At 39.4% G+C, this 25,610-nt stretch overlaps 1 protein-coding gene across 2 annotated transcripts in view; it reads right to left on the bottom strand.

The window, feature by feature from the left end:
- Nucleotides 1–1,854: 1,854 nt before the first annotated feature.
- The window catches only part of rab9a (RAB9A, member RAS oncogene family), a 45,040-nt gene continuing 21,284 nt past the window's right edge, over nt 1,855–25,610 (bottom strand). Inside the window, exons 1-3 of one of the 2 annotated variants that reach the window (XM_080204008.1) lie at nt 14,347–14,402; nt 6,319–6,346; nt 1,855–4,424 (exon numbers count right to left, since the gene is read on the bottom strand). In XM_080204008.1, coding sequence (XP_080060134.1) covers nt 3,772–4,377 — 606 coding nt within the window. In that variant the 5' untranslated portion in view covers nt 4,378–4,424; nt 6,319–6,346; nt 14,347–14,402 and the 3' untranslated portion in view covers nt 1,855–3,771. Of the gene's footprint in view, nt 4,425–6,318; nt 6,347–14,346; nt 14,403–25,610 lie in introns of those variants that run through there. The other variant, XM_080204009.1, reaches the window with a different exon arrangement.

The raw sequence follows: 25,610 nt of genomic DNA, 5'->3' as shown, positions 1-25,610 counted from the left end.
TTACTCTTAGCTGGTGTTGAAGCCTTGTTTGACAAGTCCTATACAACTATATCTAGCATTCATGCCACAGAAGTGGCCACAGCTAATATCCTTGAGCTTTCCTTCTGACTAATCTTCATTATGTAGAATGAACCCATGTGTGCATAATTCCTTGAGTGATTGGTGCCTTTATATCAGTATAATATTCATGTGCTATCTACAAACATTACAGTAACTTACCAAGCATCTTTTGACAGAAAATTCCAAATTTATAGCCTCTAAAAGGACCAAGGCAGCAGTTATATGGAAACATCACTTGTGAGTTCCAAGTCTGACTTGAAACTAAAATCAAAGCAAAGTACAACAGAAGCTGAAAATCTAAAATTAAAAAACTGGATAAATTGAGCAGGTTTGGCAGCATGTGATGAGAAAGTGGAAATGTGAAGAATCATTTAGAATGTTCTGACTTGCATCAAAATTCTGGAAATCTAATGATGCTGTGGATGCAACTAAAACATGTAGATTGCAGTAGTGCAAGAAGGTGCCTTCTCAATGACAATATCTGTTGGACTTTAACCTGGTGCTGTGAGACTTTTTTACAATGACAATTAGGGATGAGCAACAAATTGCCAATGATGCAAGCACCTGATTAACAAATCAAACCCTTGTTCAAGGCCATTTTGTTTTCCCTTTGTGCATATATTGTCTGGGTGTTCAGTCTTGAACTGCAGCTGCAGGTGGTGGCTGGTTGAGACTTGGAGACATTTCTTCCTGAAGGAAGAAAATTGAATGAGTAGTGAATGCAATTTGCGTATTATATGAAATGTATGCCAGATTTCAGAAGGCACTCCTGAATGAGGTGAGAATTGTTTCTAAAAATGTAATGTCTTGGGATAGAACCTCTAATAAACAAACTTTGCAACATATCCTGGTAAAAGCAACTGAGATATGATTTGATGGAAGACTGCTCTGGCTGTTTATTAACCAAGTGCTTTATAGACCCCAGGAGTTTTAAAAATGTAAGACTACTGTGTGAGCTAAAGGATAAACTTTAGTGGAATCTCAAACACAGATATAGGTAGAGCTGAGACAACATAACTGAGTACCAAGGTCTTGTTTTTTTTCCTCATTTTAATCAAACTTAGTATTACAACATGTACAAAAAATGATAGGCATCTGAATGTGGGAAGTCAGAGATCCTGAGCTAACTTGGGCAGGTGCACAGATACATGAAATGATTGCATTTGGGTCATTCAAATAGTAACGTGATTGGGTGAAATCAACTCCAGGCTTTGTGTGTGGAAAGTTTAAGAAAGGATTCCTGGAGTGGGGATGGTAGTGTATTGGGTGACATGATACCTGAGGTATGACTAAGGAATAGTAACATACAGATCACAGTTCTACCCACAGTATAATGTTAATATCACAAGTGTTCAGACAGCAGTATGTGTCAAGTATTAGCTGTACTGAATAATATATAACCAGCCACCAGTAAAGGTATCACTAAATCATTTCAGAAATTGTGAATAAGGGGTTAAATGGGTAATCTGACTCTACATCCACCATCCAAGACCCCTAAACATACCATTCTAGATTTTCTTTTTCAATTTAACTAAATGCAGATTGGGGATCACTTCAAGCATGTCCATTCATTTCACAAGTATGACCCTGAATTTTCAGTCATATTTTAGTTCTCCAATCTACTCTGACCTCTGTCCTTGGTCTCCTACACTTCTGCAATAAATCTCAAGCAACAGTCATCTTTTGGTTAAGTTGTTCACTGCCATCTAGACTGGATGCTGATTTTAACAAGTAAAAACACATTCAGATTACTTTGTCAGAGTGTCAGAGAAAAAAAGACCAAAAAAATCAGTAAGTGATTGAAGAATTTTATACAGCAGTTAACAAAAGCAGTGATCAGAAATTGTGGTGACAGGATGCATTTAAGAATGGTTACTCAATTCTTGACAGAGGGAATGCTGTGATTTGTTAATATAACCATACCAACATTAAAATGTTTATTTCCCCTTCATAATTCAGCAGCACTTATCAGCCAAGGTTGATGATAGAGATGCTAATATGGTAAATGGGAGTTTCACTATTACAAGAAGCACATTTACTGCAAAGCTTAGAAACAAAGCAGATGTTTGTGAATGTAATTCTCCTTTCACTACTTTAACTGAATTGAGAATCAAAGGATTGCCTGGTCTGACTATTCAACAATAAATCTGTCATTGTGCTTAATAAATAGCTCTGTAAAGATATATATTAAGGATATAATGGTTTTCAATGTTGAGTCTCCCAACTGCACTGTAGTGTGTTAAAATACAAGTTGTCTCAGTGATTCCCACAAGCCATGTTCCTGATCTCAACTGTGGTACAATGGAAAGACACCATAGAGAACAAAAGGGAAAACCAGGCTATATTGCACAGCTTACACCCAGCTAAGCAGCAGCAAACACCTCTGGACACGTTTACAACCAAATCCCTTGGCTAGGGAAGACAGGGTGCACAAAGGGGAAAAACAGAAAGGGAAAAACATTGTGGCAAAATACTTGTATAAAAAATACCCAGCTTTGGCATACAATGGTACATTCTGCAGCAGGAAGTGCCAAAATATTTATTGAGCAACAAGTTATGGTCATAAATTTCATCTTGTTCAACAGTCTCAAATCTTGGAAGATCTTCAGCCATACCATTTTACACAAGGTACAATTTGAAAATTTGAGTAAAGTCAGTCTTGTAACATGTAATCTGGTGCATGTGACAACATACCATTGCCCAAAATATGAGAACATAAGTCTTATAGATTACATTAAACCCTGAGGAAAAAATGAATGCAGAAGGTGCTTCATGTAATGGTGATGAAGTTAGTTATTTTTAATATAAAGCAGAATTGAAATTATATCAATCCTTGACAAGTCACTTCAAAATACACCGTACCTTTGTATCATTGTGCAATCTTAACACAATCTAGCTGTTCATTTAGAAAATGAAACTGGCTGTTGACTAACCTGGAATTGGTGAGCAAACCTCTACCTTCTCAAACTTAACACGGCTAAACAACAAAATGATATCTCATTGTTCTTTGACACTAACATTCTGCAAACTTAACCCAAACTCAATATGTAGACAATGTTTTCTGTACCTGCAAATATATTGTTCAAAAAAAAAAATCAGTAGACTTTAGTTACACAAAACTCAATTAGGGAATGAGTATAGGCAGAAGGTTTCTATCAAATATTATATAATTAAAACTTATTGTTTTCTTTGCAAGGGAGGGGGAAGAATAATTAATAGTTCACCAGCATATTTTAGGGTCAGATTAGGAGCACCAGTACATAAAAAGGAGAATTTCATGGAACCAGTTTACACAAATGGTGAATGTTTAGAGTTAATTAAATTCCATTTTCCCCAACCATTATCCAAGCTACAGTATGGATTTTGCACAAAAAATGACTATACTTCAGTTAAAAATACCAACACCAAATTCACGTTTGTTTTTAAATTTAAAGCTTGTGTAGTTTTGTCATTTTTAAAAATTGATTTTAAACTCAAAACCCTTTTTTTAAATCTCATCTGGCCAATGAATAAGTTGATTATCTGTGGATAACTCGTCACATTAGTATTGTGCATGTGTGCATTCAAACCCTTTCATAACCAACAGAACCCAGTTTTTCAGCCAGTTGGCATCAGTTTCTTCAAAACAGCTCCAGCAGATCTGCATGACCCCAATCAACACCAGGCAGTAAATCAATGGCACACAGTAAGCTGATTGCATCTTCCAGTCAGTCAACAACAGAAAGAGCTGTGTTTCTTCCCTCGATTTAGATTCACTGTGTCTGTTTGCATGAAACTGTCAGATCTATCATCGGCAGCAAGAACTCGACGAACAGCTTCTTCAAAGGCCACTGCAACATTGGTGGCATCTTTTGCACTCGTTTCAAAATAAGGATGGTTACCATTCTCTTTGCACCAAGCCTGAGCCTCTTCTGCTGAAACTTGCCTCTCGGTGACATCAATTTTATTACCTAGAACCACAAATGGGAAACTATCTGGCTCCTTGACATCTGCATAGTAGATGAATTCCTTTTTCCAATTGCCCAAATTCTGGAAGCTCTGGTGATCATCAACACTAAAAGTAAGGAGACAGCAATCAGAGCCTCGATAGAATGGTGTCCGGAGGCTCCTAAATCTCTCTTGACCAGCAGTGTCCCATATCTGCATTGTCACATAATGTTCATCTACTTCCAAATCTTTGTTTAGAAACTCAACCCCTATTGTGTGAAATAGATGTATATCAAATTTATTGGTAACGTATCTATTCATCAGTGAACTTTTTCCCACTCCACCATCACCCAGGAGGATCACCTTCAGTAGGGTTGATTTTCCAGCCATGGCACGCACCGCACCCTCAATAGTTTTAAATGAAGAAATCAAACAGCCTATAAAAAAAACACAAAACAAAGGTTTTCATTGTCTTCTGCTTAGCTGAGTCTAAATAAAGACTACATATGCAGAGCGGTCAAATTGCATCACCACCCTGTGATACAAAGTAAGTGGAATTTAATCTAACAACCAGGTGCGAGAACACCATTTGTCTGGGTGGGGGCTCAAAGCAGTAAAATACCTTTGGAGTACTTTGGTCATCCCAACATTTAGTTACAGAGACAAAGAATGAAGGGAAGAGAACTTCTGACCAGAATGCAGCTTCAATGCATTAGTTTACACACAAATGTGTGGGCATGTTTTAATTGTAAACTCCTGCCTAATATCTGGATCTTATGGACAATGTTTAATATGTAAAGATAACCACACAAACTGCACATTTATTCCAAATGGTTTTATGGTGGGAGGGGAATAAAACATGTAGTTAGTGGCTGATCCAAAGTTTAAAGCTTAAATTGTAAAGCTCTATTAACTTCAACAAAAAGTCCTGTGGGTTATCAGTGTGACAATTAAGTGCACAGAATGTTTATGTGCCTGTAAAGAATGGGCAGAGTATATTGAAAACCCAATGGAGAAATTAGAGGTAGAACCAACTGGAATTTACCAGAATCTCAGTGCCTGAGGTTACTCAAATTTAATATCTAAACTATTTTTTCCTGAATAAAACAGCAGCGTTCAAACATTTGGATAGGAAAATGAATCCTAATTTTAGGATTCATTATCCTAATATACATCTGGTTCAGCCAATTTGTGTGAATATATTTTAAAGTTCAGTGAATATGCATAGTCTGATTGAAAATCTATACAGCTGAATTATAATAGTTTTCAATTTATCAACAGCAGCACAATATAGTTATTTTCTAAAGCACCATATTTTGAACTGCTGACAATTTCAATCTTGTAAAATTTCCTTCATGTGATAAAGGCAGATATTTAAATACTGACAAGATAGTTATATAGAAATGAAGCTTACATTCAAAAATATATTCAAGGGCATGATATGCAAAATTTATTGATAACCTGCTTGCAGTTTCACCATGATCTGAACCCTTCAGGTTTGTACTGTAATCTCAAAACAAGCTCTAACAGGTTATTCTCCCTAAATACCAGGCCTCAGTAAATAAATCTTGCTTTATCACCTGACTTTGTCCTAGAGTGCTTACAGACTGTCCTTTCATTCCAACTGCTTAATTTAAAATATACATATGTGCATAAGTTTCACCTTCATCTCACCTACATTAGAAGGATCCCCATGGTAAACTCTTGCAAATTGACTTATAGTTGCAACAAGACAGTTTTAGGCTAACGGATGGCAGATTTAAAACAGCAAGGAAGAGGAATTACTTTACTCAAAGGGTCACAAATCTGGAATTCTCTACTCCAGAGTGCAGTGATCGCTGGAATACCAAGTTTGAGGATGGATAGGTTTTTTAAAATTAGCAGGATAAAGGGTGTGGGGAGCAAGCAGGAAGGTGAATGAGGCTGAGATGAGATCAGCTATGATCGTGTTGAATGGCAGAGCAGGCTCAAGTGACCGAATTACCTATTCCTGCTTCTAGTTCTATTATCCACTGAAATCAAATGTATCACATCTTTAAAAATACATAAATTGTGCATTTAAATTAGCAAATAATCCAAATTTTCAAAAACTGATCAAAGATCATTTACTCAATGAAGTCATCTGAACAGGTATAAAATTCCACTCTTGCTCTACAAATTCCCAAACAAACCTTTACAGGCAAATCAAGATTGCACTTAGTTAACTATTTGCCACATCTTAGTCTCAAAAATGCACAAATGTGAACATTCTCAGTTTTTATATTTTATCAAATTAACACTTGCATTATATATTCAAGTCAGAAAGCATGCAGAAACTGAAGTCATTCTTACCTTTTCAGATTAATGCATCATTGGATTCCTGTGTTAAAGAAAATGAAAAAAGGTGAAGAGATTTATGAATTATATCACATCATTTCTAAGATCTTACCACTGCTTACTGAACATTTATAAAACCCTACAACTGTTGTATATAATTAATCATAGCAGTAATTCAAAATAGAATCTACATTTGTTTTTAGCACAGTTAAACTGAAGATCGAGTTCTTCACGTAGCAACCCATATAATTTATACCAAAATTAACACTGCTAGCATGCCCCTTCACCCACAAAAAAGGTCACATCAGTAAATGCTTAGTATTAAATAAGGTTTAGTCAGTAGCGCTCTTGCTGATTCTCACTGATTAACTGTACCAGTAATATCACATTACCATAGACTAATGTAGATTAGCTGCTACAACCAAAAAATGTTTGTGCTCAGTCCAATTCCAAACCCAGTCACTTTTGTCTCACTTTAGAACCAGTCTGCCCAATTCTACAAGCACTCACGACTATTAATCTAGTATATTTTAAAATAAAACATTGAATATTCATGCACAGATATATCAACTCTCCACAAGTCATACAACTTCAAGAAACGAGAGGACAAAAAAGGAACCAGGCATAGAACATTTCACAAAAATGACTTGTGCATCTCAGAAGCATATTAACACTGATCATTTTGAAAGGCCAAGTATCTTAGTTGCACAGCAGTGGATCAACATCATAATTGGTTTTGTGTTCTTGGGAAAGGTGATCAATGTTTGGTTTGACAAGAACACAAAACACTGGTGACATGAATAGCTCCTCAACTTTATTTCAGTATTCAACAGCTTATAGGTCCATTTCAGTTCTGGAAGTGACACTTAGACAACTTAGTGAATAGGAATACGATCTCGTCACATACAATGTGATGACAAAAGATGGTTTACTTCAAACATGTTGCAAACAAAGCCAGAACTGAGCTGACATTGTAACCTCTTGATGCATTAAATTTTGACTGAGTGCATTTAGACACTCAATCTAAATATGGAACTAATGTGTATTTAAACCTAACTTAATGTGCCAGTCAAGCATCATGGTGCTTGTAGCTTTCCAGAGTGGGTTAAAAAATGTGCATTGGGCAACCAACATGTTCAGCACATTTACAACGGCTAATCCTCCAGCATACTCACAGCATGTTTTATTCATGCATGCTAGCACTGACATAAGCTGAATGGCCTTCTTCTATGCCATATAATTTTTGGTGCAAATTTCGTTTATTGGAAAATCACATAGAAACTGCCATTTTGTTTTTTGTTAGTGCATCTTCACAATTTTTTTAAACCCTTTAGGGAATTGTGGGGAAAGTGGTGGGAAGACTTCAGCCAGTTGAACCACGTTAAATTCTCTTTCTATGGCCAATTAAGTCCTGGTATTGGATTCAAACCTAGACCTTCTGGTCCAGTAGTATGGATGCTCCCACTGTGTCACAAGGCCTCCTTTGCCATTTTATAGTGAAGTTAAAAGAATTGGATGCAAGCCTGAACTGTAACCAACACCTGTAATAATTAACCATTCAGCAGATTAGCACGCAAATAGTCATTTCTATATGTTATACAATCTAATGTCGGTTATTGAGATGAGTGGGTTTGAGCCATAATGCTAAGAATAATTCTGAAATTGGGATAATGCCAGTAAAACATCTCATTGTCGGCACAAAATAATTTTGAAAGCAAATAGAGCATTTAATGATATAGCAATATTGAAAAATTAGATATTGTCCATCAGTTCCCCCTTTAAATACGAAGAATTTCACAATCAAGGATTGTAGCTCCATACTCAAATTTCAAAAACATTTCATGCAGTTATAATAAAAGCACTGCAACTACAGATGTATGCAATGCACTGCTTAATTGCTTCTACTAGAACCTGGGTGTAGCTTTTCAACATGAAATGACTGTGTAGACTGAGTTTTCTGTAATTTCTGTGACAGTTACTCAAACAAAGAACCTTAATTCTATGGTGGCACTGAGGACAAATCTGTTAGCATTTCTTACAATTATTCCTTTGAAACTAACAAAGGCTGTACATAGAGTTAAACATATATGTACAGGGGCTGTCACAAATTCTACCCTTGCCTATTGACTACGCTGTTGAAGTCCAGACTGCAATCATGTAGGATTCACTGATGAAAGCTACACTATTAGTCTTGATGCAACTTTTTCAAGGATTTTTGCAGCATGTTGAATATGGTGCAAGTGAACTTTCAACATTGCTCTAAATTCATAATTGCTGAACACCTCATTGTCCTTGAAAAACTAATTTTTGGAACATCAATTCTTTCCACATGATAAAAATGATACACATTTTTAAAATTAGTTTTAAAAGATTATATTTCAGCTTTTACCTGAATTACATGCATTGTCCCAAACCTGACTGATGTTAACCATGAGAGTGACCCAACTTGGAAACACTAGCTTGTGATGGTGTATTGTTTTATCTACATAAGGCACCACATGTGAAACTCAATGAGAACAGTAATCAGCCCATTCGTAGTATAATAGTTAAAGACTAGTTATTACAATAACAGTGATATATACAAAAAAGGACTATAAAGGATCTAAAATTACATATAAGCCACTACCAAACCCACCACCACAGTTTAAGTAGGAATTACCTCTTGATTCAAAAGTACATTCGCAAGGTCTGAACTCTTTCAGGACTTCCCTCTTCCCAAACAGCATCCAATCCAATAAATCTATAATTAAGCCAGCTTGTAGTTACCACACTATATACTATTGAATAGTTATTCTAGGGAACATCTCTTCTTGGTTCAAATATATGGGTTTTAACTGCCTCTACGAAGATATATTCTTGCTTCTGGTCTGCTAACTAAAACCAGCTTACAGGCTGCTAGCTGGACACTATGCTTCAGATTGCTGGATGGATACTGACCCACGCTTCCATGAAGAGACTGCCAATTATATCAGTTTCCACATGGTTCTGTCTGTATATTTAGTTCAGTGTCCTCCCCAACTTCTGTTGTTCTGAAAAAGATTTACACATGCATGCTTTCCCTTGATGGTTTCAAATCATCTAACCTAGGGGTTTCCTATTAGCAGGATGATGTATTCTTTTGGTCTGTCTACTACTGTTAATCTTGTTACTAGGACTCCCATTCTGTGGGGCACCTTTCGAAATGCTGGTGGCTTCTAACCTGCTGGCATATTCATGACAACATACATCCAAAATATTCATAACTTAAGTTTTAATTGAAAGTGAAAAATTCAGTGCATTTCAGTTTCTGGGTTGTTATCTGTGAGAATACTTCAACGTGATTGGCTATTCTGCTTGTTGACACGCTGCTAAACATCTGAAGGTCCCCTTGACTTGACTTCAGTTTTCAAACCACCACTGGAAAAATGCTACAATGATCACTAATCTGATAAGTTTTCTTCGAAATCAGTGGTGAGCTGTCACTTTGCCACAACTGTGGAATCTGGGTCACTGAACATTGACCTTTCTACTGGGTAAGTATATTTCATTCATTAAAAATTGTTAGAACCTTTTTATTAAATGAATTATAGGATGCTAATTCCCTCAATTCAACAAAAAAAAAAGCATGTACTGGCAATGAGAGAATTTAATCATTTAACAAATAATTTAATCCACAGAACTCAGTTTACACACTGTTCATCTTGCATTTTACTTAGCCGATGTTTGATATCTCAGAACATTTCTACTCAACCATTGTGGATGGGGAAAATTTTTTGACCATCTTAACTTGTCCATCCAGAAGTTTCCTAAAGCCTAAAAAACATCTAATTATTCTAGAGCTTGTCCTGCCATTAGTGAAGGCTGAGAAGATTTAATAGAGATGTTAAAAATCATGAGGGGGCAGACTGAGTTGATAGGGATAAACTGTCCCCATTCATAAAAGGATCACAAGAGGACACAAAGTTAAAGTAATTTGTAAAAGAAACAACAAGTGGTTTGAGTTTAGAATGCACTACCTTGAAGGAGGTACTAGATTATTTGAATACAACAATGTGCAGGGGTACAGTTAAATTTGAATGGCACTAAGTCATGATGCTTATTTGGGAGCTGTTGTAGATGTGGGCCAAATGGTGTCCTTTTGCACCATAACAATTCAGTGATTCAGTTTCCATCATAATATGCCTCTGTTCCTCAGATCTCTATTCTCTTCAACACTCTGGGATAAATACTATGTATTCTTGATTTATTTTGAGTCCTTTTAGCTTCAGTCAGACTACATACTGTTCAAATTGAAATTATTGATTTTACTTACCTCAGGGGAGAGCCTATTAATTTCTTTCCATCAACAATACTTTGAGGAAGAAATCATCCAGAATATTTTATGTTTCTCCTCAATTTCAATTATTTTCACCGCTTCTTATAGAATCATAGAATTCCTACGGTGCAGGAGGCCATTTGGCCTACTGAGTCTGTACAAAACCACAATCCCAACCAGGCTTAATCCTGCTTATTTACCCTGCTAATCCCCCTGAAACTAAGGGACAACGTAGCATGGACAATCAATCTAACCCACATCTTTGGACTATAGGAGGAGACCCATGCAGGAAGAACGTGCAACCTCCGGTCACCCAAGGCCAGAATTGAATACAGATCCCTGGCGTTGAGAGACAGCAGTGCTAGCCACTGTGTTATCCACATAACTGTAAAGTATAAGAGGTCAGTCAGAAGAATATTTATACCGTAAAGCTTAGGCTCTGGCAACCCCTTAACTTTTTCTGCATCTCATTCCATTTATTGCAATAATATTTTTTTCCCCCTGGCCTAACTCTGCAGTTACCTTTTTCTCTTCATACTGCTTTTCATTTGTTCATCCATTTTTGAGTTTAATCAAAGCTTGTTGATATTTATCAATCTGAGCATTATACCTTGAAAACATTTCCCACTCCCATCTTCTACTTCAGCCAATGCATAATAGAAATAAGAAAACAACTTGCATGCAGATCATGTTGCCTCAACATCTTTCTCAGACAGCTAAGAAAGATAGCTGAGAACAGTCCTTATTCAGGAAGGAATAGCAAAGAGGAAAACAACCTGACAATGGATATAAAATCATATGCAGAGGAATGCTGGCGCACATTTTTAGAACAGCAAGGCAAAAAATAGAGGGGACAGATTTCCAATCTCAGACATGTTAGACATTCCCCAATAGAAGGCAGAAATGAGGAAAATCACCAGAACATTCAACAGTATTAGCAGATACATTGGACCAATAAGCTGCATAGATGCCTGCCTTCCTGGCAATATAATGTTGCACAGTGCAAGCACAAATATACCTTACAAATTTTAAGACTGCAAACACCGTGTGTCTACAAAATCTATCCGCTTATCAAGTTTCTACCAACCTTTTTTATTCAAATTTCCCAATACCATGTTTCTCATGACAAATACTTTGTAAAGGTGTTATGCTGAACAGTCAATATAAACTTTGGTGATTCCTGATAACCTTTTGCAGAATTTCCCTTCTCACCAGCAATGTATCCACCCTAGCCTGCTGCCATAGCAGAGCTCATAAAATTACTAAGGGAACCAGGATGATTATAATTTTGAGTTGGATTAAAGGCAAGTCGTATTAGTCGGGTCTTTGTCTCCATAACGAAACTAAAGGACCAAGTGTCAGTTCAAAATCCTACTTGATATCTCTGGACTTTAAAAATCTTCCATGGAATGTGGGTGTCACTGAGATTTACAATGATTTCATGGTCATCAGACTTGTAATTTCAGATTTTTATTGGATTCAAATTTCACTACATGCCATGGTGGGATTCAAATCCAGGTCCCCAGATCATTGTCCTGGGTCTTTGGATTACCAGTCCAGTTACAATACCACTATGCCATCACCTTCCCCTTCTATTTCAAAACTTGCATTGACATAGCATATTTAATAAATGCCCCAATAGTTGAATGAACAGAACAGAGGAGAGAATACTTGGACAAAGAAGACTTTTCAGGTTTCCAAAGATAGAGAGAGAAAATCCAGATGGTAAATTGTAGAGAGCATGGCCAAAGAGCAGAGCCACAATCTGGGTGGAGGAAGGGTTATGCAGGATGTAGGAATTGAAAGACTCCTGAAGGATTCAGAAGAAAAGTATATTTCAATAGTTTGCTAAGTTAGTCATGGAGACGTTTAAAGATGAGCACCAGGATTTTAAAATTAAAAATTGTGAGGGGCAGAAAACCAGGAATGGGAGTGAACAAGGAATCTGAGAAGATGTGGTTTAAAACTCAAGATCAAATGGGGCTCCATGCTCTTCAGCCCGAGTGACAGACCAGGGATGAAGTTGGAATCACTTGTATACAGATGGTATTTGATCCCACACCTGTGGGTATTGCTGACTGACAATGTATACAAGAAAAAGTTGACAGACTGTTCGCTGAATACATTTTTTCAATGTCACATCAAAGCAATCAGGTTCTACTTGAATTCTGAGGGCTGTTGCCCTGACTGTGCTAAATTCTCAGCAATTGCTCCATTTCTGGACTATGTTACAAGCTACCAAAAGATTCACCCAAGAAACCTTAACACACAATCAACCCTTAATGATACACAGTTATACTTCTGACCAGCTCAAAGATTCTTTGGTAGGAAGAATGGTAGGAAGGACTATTACTTACGTGGCGAAAAACTGCAGCAGGCGACGGTGCAGAGGGACCTCGGGGTCCTTGTGCATGAGTCGCAAAAACCCAGCTTGCAGGTGCAGCAGGTGGTCAGGAAGGCGAATGGGATGCTGGCCTTCATAGCGAGGGGGATTGAATATAAAAGTAGGGAGGTCTTGCTGCAGCTGTATAGGGCATTGGTGAGACCGCAGCTGGAGTACTGTGTGCAGTTTTGGGCGCCGCACCTGCGCAAGGATATTTTGGCCCTGGAGGGAGTGCAGAGGAGGTTTACTAGGCTGATACCGGAGTTGAGGGGATTGAGCTATGAGGAGAGGCTGAATAAACTGGGCTTGTACTCGTTAGAGTTTAGAAGAATGAGGGGAGATCTCATTGAGACGTATAAGATGATGAATGGGATGGATAGGATAGAGGTGGAGAGACTCTTCCCGCTCAAAAAAGACAGTAGGACTAGGGGGCACAGCCTCAAGATAAAGGGGAGGCGGTTTAGAACGGAGTTGAGGAGGAACTTCTTCACTCAAAGGGTGGTGAATCTCTGGAATTCTCTGCCCGTTGAAGTGGTGGAGGCTGCCTCGCTAAATATTTTTAAGAAGCGGGTTGATGGGTTCTTGATAAGAGAGGGGATTAAGGGTTATGGGGAGAGGGCGGGAAAGTGGAACTGAGCCACAACAGATCAGCCATGATCTTATTGAATGGCGGGGCAGGCTCGAAGGGCTAGATGGCCTACTCCTGCTCCTATTTCTTATGTTCTTATTTCTGTTTAGCCTCTGATATAACATCCATTTCACAAGAAAGAAGCACAAACTTGAGCATATCTGGCATCCACATTTCTAGTAAAGATATTCAGCTCTACCGTCCCCACATTTTTAAAGTTTGGCAAGAGACACTCAAACGACATCACCCTCGCCCAAACCTGAATATGATCCAGCCTTATCTGTCTCTTGGCAGAATTTCAGCTCGCGTGGGAGTCCGCTTCAATGATATCGCAGTCTCAAGGGGCGGGGGAGAGATCTCAAAAGGTTAAATCATAGCAAACCGAAGTGATTAACTCGGGGGTTGCCTTGTAACCGCACTGGCAACTGCCCGAACAGCAATAAGGACACCAACTAGCAGGTGTCCCAGAGCTTTAACCAGGGGAAGGGGGCTTTCCATCAAGATATCCAGTGAAACACACCGGGTGGACCAGTCGCCTCAGCACCATCACTGAGGTGGGGAGGGGGTGCAGAGCTGACTGGGCCCAGCTTGTAACCAACTGCCGGGGCCCAGCTCCCTGCCTGGATGTTGTTGTGCTGCCAGCGTTGACAATAAACGTGCAAGGAGAGACGCCCGAAAGGCCTGCTCTCCCTCCCCGGGGTAACGGGGCCTGCTCTCCCTCTCCGCCCGGTCACTTACCGCTCCCACTGACGGTGCTTTCCTTCCCCCCCCGCACCACCGTCTCCCCTTCTCTCCCACACATCCGGGCTCTCCACTCACCGGAAATCGCGTCACCTCATGTGCCGGCTGTGCACGTGATCCTCCCTGTCAGCTGACACACTCGGCCCAGGAGTCATGTGACAAGCAGATATCTCTGTCTCACACGGAGGCCTACAGTCTGTGGCTGGTGCTCCCAAGCGTGTCCAACTCAGGCAAAATGAGTCAGTAGGTTGATAGGAATACAATAAGTAAGGAAGTCAACTTTCTTATAAAACTCCAGCGCCCACAATATTTTGCTTTTCATAGAAGTCCTGGAATCCCTACAGTGCAGGAGGAGGCCATTTGGTCTGCACCGACAGCAATCCCACTCAGGACCTCTCCCCGTAACTCCACGTATTTACCCTGCTAATCCTTCTGATACTAAAAGGCAATTTAGCACAGCCAATGAACCAAACCCGCACATCTTTGGAGTGTGGGGGGAAAGCAGAGCACCAGAGGAAACCCACACACAAATGAAGAGAATGTGCAAACTGCACACACACACACACAGTTGAAGCCGGGTCCACTAACCACTGTGCTGCCCTAAAACACTGGTTTGGTCTCAACGAGGCTATTTATGAAATGTAAACAGAAAATGCTGGACATACTCAGGCAGTCTGGGAGGAAAACAATGTTTCACGTCCATGTGCCTTCTACAAATTCTGTAGCTGGGCTCTGACAAACGGTCACCCATACTCAAAATGGTGGCTCTATTCTTTCTCCACAAATGCTGTCAGATCTGCTGAATTTATCCAGCACTTTATGTTTTTGTTTCAGATTCCAGCATCCACGGTATTTTGCCTTTTGATTATAAATGGGTCATAGGGACTCAGAACATTAACTGTTTCTCCACAGTTACTGCCAGACCTTGCTGAGTTTATTTAGCATTTTTTTTTAGATTTTTCAGATTTCCAGCATTCATAGTATTTTGCTTTTATTGCAACATTTATGTTGTGGGCAAAACCTTCGAGAAAGGGTGAGACACATGGAGAGAAGTGCAGAAAAGATTTATGAGAATGGTTCCAGGAATGAAGGACTTTAAGTTTTGATTAATTCAGGATTGGCAAAGCTGTGGCTGCTCTCCTTAGAGAAGAGAAGATTAGAAGGAAATTTAAAAAGGGGTGTTCAACATTATGAGGCATCTTGACAGAGCAGAGAAAGAGAAACTGTTTCCATTGGTAGAAAGGTCATATTTAAAGTGATTGTTTAAAAAAAGCAATGGCAAGAAGAGGAAAAACATTTTTGCACAGCCAATGTTTGGGATATGGAATGCTGAGAGAGGCAGATTGAATCATTGTTTTCAAAAGGGAATCAGATGGTTATCTGAAAATTTTTTAAAATTGTAGGGCTTTGGGAAAAGGTAAAAAAGTGGGACTAGCTGTGTAGCTGTTATGCTGAAATGGAGATAATAGATTGAATGGCCTCTTGCATTTTTGCTGTAACAATTCTATAAATTAACTGCAGCTTTCAATGTAGCACAGGCATTCACTGTCTGGGCTCACATGAAGAGATACTTCTTCACTCAAAGGGTTGTAAATGTTTGAAATTTTCTATCCCGGAGGGCTGTGAATGCTCAGTCATTGAGTATACGTCCAAAGATGTGCAAGTTAGGTGGATTGGCCATGGTAAATTGCACCTTAGTTTCCCAGATGCATTGGGTAGGGTGATTAGTGGGTAAGTATGTGGGGTTACTAGAATAGGGCAGTGGGTGAGCCTGGGCAAGATGCTCTGTCAAAGAATTGGTGCAGACCTGATGTGCCAAATAGCCGCCTTCTACACCGTCAGGATTCTTTGACACTCTGATATTCATGGCTGAAATCAATAGATTTTTTGGGCACTAAAGGGAATCGAGAAAAGAGGATAGAACAGGAAAGTGGAGTTGAAATAGAAGATTAGAATGATGGAGCAGGATCAAGGGGCTGTATGACCTACTGCTCATATTTTATTTGTTATTAATAATGGCCCTGTTTTTTTTAAATTCATTTATCCCAACATGAATATTGCTAGGCCAGCATTTATCAATCATCCCCTAACTGTCCTCTGTTTCAGAGCGTCACATATAGGCTATGCAAGAACAGCAGATTTTAATGAACCAGACAACAACTTTTAATTCCAGATTTTTATTGAATTTAAATTTCACTATCTGCCTTGGGGGGATTTGAATCTGATTCCCCAGATCTCACCCTGGCGCTTTGGTTCAGTAACAATGCCACTGCTTCCCCATAAAAAACTGTGCCGAGCACAGTGCCTCCAGGAGAAAAAGTGAAGGGAAGGAAAAAAGATTTCAATAGATCAGGAAAATATAACTTAATCAAATGGATGCTGGAGGATTAGCAAAAAATAAAATCTACACAATATATTTCTCATCCATTACAATATAATTATGAGGCACAACAAATATTGTGTGGATAAGTCTAACCAACTTGGAGACACTGCATTTATCACCAGAGAATGGGATTAGATTTGCTTCAAGAAACATAAAAATACGTTGAAGCTAATTTTTCAATCCCATACTCAGTGCAATCTGTACTCATAGAGAGCAGATTTCCAGAATCAAGGCATAAGAAAATTGAAATGACTAGAAACTCCTCACTAAATAAGTAAAACTGACAAAATAAAACAATTTATCTCCAGATGGACATAATCATTTCATAAATAAGTTTACCTTAGTCAAAAAGCACGACATGATAGAATTGGAATTAAACAATGATCTATTTGTATTGACAAACAAGACAGTTGTCAATACAGATGAATACATTCTCTTGAATTTTAAAAGCGTGGAATGTAATTAAAACAAACAATAACAAAAAAACTAATGAGGCAAGAAATGCAATCAAACACTGCTGCATTTGTTCCAAACAAGAACGTGAGACTAACAGGCTGGGAATAACTCCATGGTTTCTTTCTCCAGAGATGCTACCTGATCTGCTGAGGCTAGTAGTATTACCAGCATTTTCAGTTTTTATTTAATAACAGACTAACTATACAAAATAATACATTGCAAATGCCATTAGCACTGATTAACTGTGGTACTTTTTTAAAAAATATTAGTGCTTTTACTCTTAGTAACATGCAGAAAAGTTGCTGTCTTGATTTGAAGCGGCCATTATAAATTAATGTGAAATGCATTGCCGATGACCCACCAGATAACTAAAACAAAATGTGCAGTATTTATTGGATGATGATGCTTCATTTGCGAAGGTTTTATTGTTCACATTCATCAAAAAAATAACTTCCATAGATAGATCCAGGCTCCTTACGCTCAACGTGGGCTATGAAGTGACTAGGAGAACATGCCTTAGTCAATAGTCTACCCTTGTACCACTGGAATATTCACCAAAAATACCGTGGGTTGCCCATCATAAATTCCTAACCTTACTGATAGGTGTGAAATTATTATTATAAGACTACATGGATGCAAATGTTTTGACCTTCATCTGCATTTAAACCCCTTTCTAAAAATACTGTCCTGCCTGTAACTCATTGTAATTGTAGCATAGCAAGGTAAGGCTTGAATTCTAGCAGCGATCTAACAAAAGGTTTATTAACAGAACAACTATACACATTACAGGGCAAGGAAAAAGGTCTTAAACTCTGTAGGCTCAAACTGCCGACTCCTGGAACAATCCCAGGCAATTCTGAGCAAGTCCCCAACTCGGCTCCCAGTTGGACCGGCAGGTCACATGACCACAATAATGTAAAAAGGTGTTAAAGCAGAACATAAGTTAACATTAGACTGAAGAATAGCAACACCCACGGTATGATATATAGAGTGATATAGTTGGAGAGCACTCTGGAACAAGCCGTCATCGAGGTAGATGACTCTGACGAGGAGTCATCCTGACTTGAAATGGTTCGTCTGTGTTCTCTCTCCACAGCTGCTGCCTGTGGATCTACTGAGATTTTCCAGCATTTTCTGTGATTCATGTTGAAACAGACATGCCTGAATGACCATTGAGACATCAAACAGGCCCATAACGCATCATGGTGCTCAGAGGTGGCTACCTGATGCAAATATGGTGAGATGAAAGGTGTCAATTTAAATGATGAACCCAGATCAGCAGTCCAACGTATGAAAAACTCAAAAGCAGCTGAAGCCAAATCAAGGAGACGTTCATCTCAGAACAAAAAGAATAAGCAACAGTTAAAGAATTGAGTGAATGGAAGTCCATTGCAAAACTCCCAAGTGACACAGAGTAAAAGAAAACCTGGTCAGATCACAACAAGGTGAGCAAAATTTCAAAAAAAAAAGCTGTATTACATTGTGGAATCGGTGGCAGTTCCAGGGGTTCAGCAGTTGCAGCAGTGGTGGCTGTGTTGCACTGAAGTTAAAAAAGTTAAGTAAAGATCAGCTGGCAGCATTAAAGAGAGAAACCTGCAGAGCTTGTTTAAAAAAAAAGGTAATGCCTATTGAGTTTAAGTGAAATGGAACCCTTTCCAGCCAGATCCCTCTTATACAGAGGAAAAAAAGTACTGCAGAGTAAACAGTTCATAACTTTTTTAAAAAGTGTATGTCCACCAAAACTTCCAAAGCATGGGATGTTCAGAAAAGAGGAAAATGCACAGGAAAATCAGTGGCAGAACCAAGAAGCAGAAGACAGCTTGAGTGAAAAAAATTATTATTGCACATAGTCTTAAAGGGACAATGACATTTAAAGCTGTAAATACAAAATAAAAAGCCATGGACAGAAAATTACCATATTTTGGCTAAGGAGAGGGCAACAAAAGACCCTACAGAGAGGGCAACAAATGAGTCCAGAGCGAGGACAAAGACCCAAAATAGAGAGGAACATAAGATCCCAGAGTGAGGGAGACAATATTCAAGTAAACCACAAGATGATTGCTGAAAAGTTTAGTGCAGGAGAAAGAAGAAAGAAATGGCTGAAAAGCAGTCTAAAGGCAGAAGAATAGACTTTTTTTAAAAATGAAACTGCTCCACTGGAAAATATTTGCATTAGAGCTGAACTGTAAGATTTGAATCACAAGATTTGAGCTGAGTATATACGTCTGAAAATGCAAGGTAAACTGAAGTCTTCAATGAATCGAGCTGGTCAAGATCTGAACAAACAAATTTTAGATATGGCACAAAATGACCGCATTTCAAAATTCTTTTTATCTCAAGTTCCATAGTGGATTCTAAGCAGATGGGTGATATAAGAAATGACCAAAATCGCTGTATTTAGTTTAAAAATTCCCTCCCTAAATCTTTCCAACTTTCATTCTTCCTTAAAACTTACCTCATTGATCAAAATTTTGGCTCTGTCCCAATATGTAGCTCAGCATTTAACTTTGCTTCAAAAGACTCAAGAACCTTGGGACATTTTACTATATTCAGGGTCCTAAATAAATATAAGTTATTGTAGTAAACTGAGCAGCCCTTAGACACAGAATGGTCAAACATTCCAATATGTATGCAGTACACAGATCTTCTCCTACTATCGAACCCTATCTGCATAGCCTTCTATACCTTTTGTCCTCATGTACTTAAATGCACAAATGCTTTTCACTTCAATTACTGTGGCAAATTCAACATCCTAACTACCCTATAGGTGAAGAAGTTTTTTTCTGAATCCATAACTGGATTTATTGGTGACTATCATATATTTTGTACTCTCTGTTTTTCAACTCCCCAGAAATGGATCTTCGCAGTCAAATCCTGTCATAATTTTGAATGCTTCCAAGAGCTCACTCCTCAGCTTTCTTTTTCTAAAGCCCCAGCCAGTTCAACCTTAATCCCTAACAGTTAGAACTTTTCAGTTCTGGCATCAATAAAGATATTAGTATTTTGCATGAATCAACCATGACCTCTAGCATCTGCATAATCCAGGAATTTCGGATACTCACATGTCAGGCACCTGGATAGCTTTTTAATAAAACAATGCTCATTTTCAATTGAAGTGTGCTCTGCATTTTGCAATTATATCAAGAAAGAATTAATGCTCAAAATACTTTCTCCAACTTCATGCTACAAAGCAATGCTTTGTGTGGCCAAGCATGGTGGAAAGTACCAAAATCTACTATCTAATAATGTTAGGATTGCATGTTAAAATGTGAAAGATGTCCCAAGGAAGGATATTGGCAGTAAATATAACCCATTACTTCCTCTTTCAGATGCTGACTAATATGTTATCCATTCCATCATTTCATATTTTAATTTATTATTTTTCGCTGTTGCAATTTTTCCTTCTTGCCAATATCGTTGATTAACAGACATGTGTAAAGTGCATTAAATAACTAACATTCATTCAGGTCATCACAATCTAATTATCTTAGTTCTAATAGAAATAATGGCATCCAAAGATCACAGTTGGCCACCATCATATCTTTATGTATCTGCTAATAAACTAGTTACTCATTGTTCAATTAAAAGCCAATTTTGCAGATTGATAACTCAATGACAGGTGGAAAAGCCAATATGCCTTTCTTACTGTCAAGGAGCAGCACTTTACTGATGGGATACAAAGCTGCAGAATTTGGCTGATAGTTCTCAGGACATGCAGATCTGGAGTCCTCACAGAAGAATCTATTTATGAAGTCTTTGAAGCAACACTCTATACTTTTGCTGCAGGCCTCATTAGACCTTTGAATGTGGTGGTAATAGTTGCATTCTCCCTTGTTGGAGATTGTAAAACTCTGGCACTTGTTTGATGTGAGTGTTACTTGCAATTTATCTGCACCTTGGCATGGTGGCACAGTGGTTAGCACTGCTGCCTCGCAGCGCTAGGGATCCGAGTTCAGTTCCAGCCTCGGGTGACTGTCTGTGCGGACTTTGCACGTTCTTCTTTGTCTGTGTGGGTTTCCTCTGGGTGCTCAGGTTTTACTCCCACAGTCCAAAGATATGGGGGTTAGGTTTATTGCTGATGACAAATTACCCCTTAATGTCAGGGGGATTAGGAGGATAAATATGTGGGGATACGGGGACCTGGGTGGGATTGTTGTCAGTGCAGGCGTGATGGGCTAAACGGCCTCCTTCTGCACTGCAGATTCTATAATTTGACAAAGTTATTTAAATTGGTCCCTATGGTGGTTAAGCCAGGATAAGGGAATTAAAGATTATCGAACAACAGCCATGATCTCATTGAAGGTGGAGCAGACTTGATGGGCCAAATGGTCTACTTCTGCTCCTGTGTCTTATAGTCCACATAAATGAGCACTGGGTGGTCTCCAACTTTCTCAATCTAGAACTCTACCACTTAGAGCTAGGTTACAACATTTTTTTAAAAAGTGTATTTTGCTTCTGCTCATCACTTGCCCAACTAAATTTTGTGTATTTTACCCGGTGTGCTTTTTCCTGCTAATTACTTTTTTTTTCAATTCAGCACAGTCTTCCAAAATCAGCCTCCTTGTTAGCAACGTGCAAATACAGTGATGAGCATAGGCAGGCATTCCATCGCTTCTGAAATTCCATCTGAAATTTGATGAAGTCCGATTCCTTTGGCAAGGGAAAAGGCAGGTGTTTGCCCATCTGCAGGAAGATCAGAATTTATATATTCCATCAAAATGACCTCCTTTTGTACTGTAATTATTTCTACAGGCAGAATTTTACAGGCCCTCCACCAGCAGAATTTCTAGTACGGAGCTGTTTGCGCTAAAAAAAAGTGCATTGGAGACTCACAGCCGGCTGGATGCTGGTCACAAATCTCTCATGAAAGGCTCCCCTGCTGTTGCCTCCCGGCCTGCTGTGCTACTGGAACAGCATGGCGGACTGGGAGAATCCCAGCCTATAACTCTAGCCCCAAATATAGACTACCTTAGATCAGGAGCACTCTTCAACAATCATCCTCATCTGAGTTCAAGGCAGCAACTTCACACAGATACTTATTTCCAGTCTGAGAAAGTGAGCCATGATTGCCCCAAGGAAAGTGACTGCTGGCTAAGTTATAACTACCTGAAAATTATAAGGGTTCAGGGATCTTTATTTAAAAATTTTATCTTTCAACTTTCAGAAAATATGAGAGGTGGGTTCTTATACTGCATGCAATAGACTATAAGAGACATATTTTACTAGAGTCATAAGAACATAAGAAATAGGAGCAGGAGTAGGCCATCTAGCCCTTTGAGCCTGCCCCGCCATTCAATAAGATCATGGCTGATCTGAAGTGGATCAGTTCCACTTTCCCGCTCTCTCCCCATAACCCTTAATTCCCTTGCCTATTAAAAACCTATCAACCCGCGTCTTAAATATATTTAGCGAGGCAGCCTCCACCACTTCAACGGGCAGAGAATTCCAGAGATTTACCACCCTTGGAGTGAAGAAGTTCCTCCTCAACTCCGTTCTAAACTGTCCCCCCTTTATCTTGAGGCTGTGCCCCCTAGTCCTACTGTCCTTTTTGATCGGGAAGAGCCTCTCCACCTCTATCCTATCCATCCCATTCATCATCTTCTTTGTCTCAATGAGATCTCCCCTCACTCTTCTAAACTCTAACGAGTACAAGCCTAGTTTATTCAGCCTCTCCTCATAACTCAACCCCCTCAACTCCGGTATCAGCCTAGTAAACCTCCTCTGCACTCCCTCCAAGGCCAAAATAAAAACTATCTAATCCTCCTGAACACTGCTCCTTCGTCAGATGAGTCATAGAGGTTTACAGCATGGAAACAGGCCCTACGGCCCAATTTGTCCAAGCTGCCCTTTTTATTAGCTAGTCCCAATTGCCAACATTTGGCCCATATCCTGCTATACCCATCTTAAGATGTGGAGATGCTGGCGTTGGACTGGGGTAAAACAGAAAGAAATCCTACAACAGCAGTTTAAAGTCCAAACAGGTTTATTTGTAGCAAAAGCTGACGGAGGGACAGGCTGTCCCGAAAGCTTGCGGCTTTTGCTACAAATAAACCTGTTCGGACTTTAAACTGGTGTTGTGGGATTTCTTTCTGTTATACTCATCTTACCCATGTAACTATCAATGTTTTTTAAAAGACAAAATTATACCTGCCTCTACCTCTAGCAGCTTGTTCCAGACACTCACCACCCTCTGTGTTAAAACATTGCAAGATGTGAGAGGTGGGTTCTTATACTGCATGCAATAGACCATACCTCACCTGACGAAGGAGCAGTGCTCTGAAAGCTAGTGGTGTCTGCGACTAAATAAACTTGTTGGACTTTAACCTGGTGTTGTGAGACTTCTTACTGTGTTTACTCCAGTCCAACGCCGGCATCTCCACATTAAAACATTGCCTTCTCACTTAAACCTATACCCTCTACTTTTAGACATTGCCTCTCAAAATGCCTGTAAATCCTGTTTCTCAGAATACCTTCCAATAACTTACCCCCTACAGATTTTAGGCTCATTGGCATGTAGTTCCCAGGCTTTGCCCTGCAGCCCTATGTAAACAAAGGCTAAACAACATTTGCCACCCTCCAATCTTCAGGCTTCTCATCTGTGGTTGTCGATGATTCAAATATCTCTGCTAGGGGACCCACAATTTCCTTCCTAGCCTCCCACAACATCCTGGGATACACTCCATCAGGTCCTGGGGGGGTATTCTACCTTGATGCACTTTAAGATTTCCAGTACCTCCTTCACTGTAACATGTACACTCCTCAAGACATCACTATTTATTTCCCCAAGTTCCTTAACATCCATGCCTTTCTCAACAATAAATACTGATGAGAAATATTCATTTAGGATTTCACCCATCTCTTGTGGATCCACACATAGAGCAGCACAGTGGCATAGTGATTGGCATAGTGATTAGCACTGCTCCCTCACAGCACCAGGGACCCGAGTTCAATTCATGCCTTGGGTCACTTCTGTGTGAAGTTTGCACGTTCTACTAGTGTCTGCGTAGGTTTGCTCCGGGCGCTCCAATTTCCTCACACACTCCAAAGATGTGCAGATTAGGTTGATTGGCCATGTTAAATTGACCCTAGTGTCAGAGGATTAGAAGGGTAAATATGTGAGGTTGCTGGATTAGGGTCTGGGTGGGATTATGGTCAGTGCAGACTTGATGGGCCGAATGGCTTCCTCCTGCACTGTAGAGATTCTATGTTGTATGACCTTGTTGATCCTTAAGAAGCCTACTCTCTCCTTTTGTCCTTTATGTATTTGTAGAAGCTCTTTGGATTCTTCTTTGCCTTATCTGCCAAAGCAATCTCATGTTCCCTTTTTGCCTTCCTGATTTCTCTCTTAACTCTACTCCTACACCCTCTATACCCTTCAAGGGATCCACTTGATCCCAGTTGCCTATGCATGTCATGTGCCTCCTTCTTCTTCTTGACCAGCGCTTCAATATCCTGAGTCATTCAGGGTTCCCTATTTCTAGCAGCCTTGCCCTTCATTCTGAAAGGAAAGGCACAACATTCTGTTGTGTGCAGAAGGCCCCAGATCAGTAGAGGAGGCTTCTCTAAGAAAGAGGGGTATTGCGGGGGGTGGAGGGGAGAATTTTTTTTTAAACTTCAGTGAAAAAGATACATAAAATGGTAAGGCTATCACAATTGGGGTGGGCAATTGGTAGTAGTGAAGTCAGATTTTGGGGAAATCCCACTACAAGATGGCCTTTGGCTGAAATCCCATCACAAGCAACCCCCACCTCTATTCAACAGTAAATACTGATGAGTAATATTCATTTACTAACTTAATTACAAGTTTATTACAGAAATATTTAACACGTTAAAGTGGATATGTACATTACAAAAAGTTAATGACTATAAAAGATAAAAAAATGTTGGACAAACATGGGATTTTCTGGCCAAGTTCGCCCCAATGTTGGAAAATTCCGTCTGAGGTCACTGTATCCTTTGCATGGTCTGTGTCCTGCCTGCTACCATTCCCATGGCAGGCGGGACGGGAAAATTCTTAGTTGTAAAACGGAATCCAATAAAACTTTAAAAATATAGGTTGGAACTGTTCATCTATTCATGCCGGCACGATTCTCAGGTCCCTCCAGCAGCGCACCTCTGCTCACGTATTTCCTGCCGGTGTGGGGATGACATCAATGGGTATTCCCATTGACAGGTTCCTAGAGAATCCTGCCACTAGCAAACAACACACCATCTCCAGCCACGGGAAACATCTGGCTCGGAGATCAGAGAATCTCGCCATTATATCACAGCTAATAACAATTTAAAAATACTTATCAACATTCAAAGTAATGCTTTACATAAATCCTGAGTGAATCACTTGTTGGGGCAGTTGTCTGCTTTACTATATTCCTCAGCAACTGAAGAAACATTGAAAGCATTCTCCCAGTATCCTTCTATAATG

The sequence above is a fragment of the Carcharhinus amblyrhynchos genome, chromosome 15 (assembly GCF_965287045.1).
Source record: "Carcharhinus amblyrhynchos chromosome 15, sCarAmb.v2.hapA, whole genome shotgun sequence".
NCBI lineage: Eukaryota > Metazoa > Chordata > Chondrichthyes > Carcharhiniformes > Carcharhinidae > Carcharhinus > Carcharhinus amblyrhynchos.
This window is presented reverse-complemented; position numbering and strand designations above follow the sequence as displayed.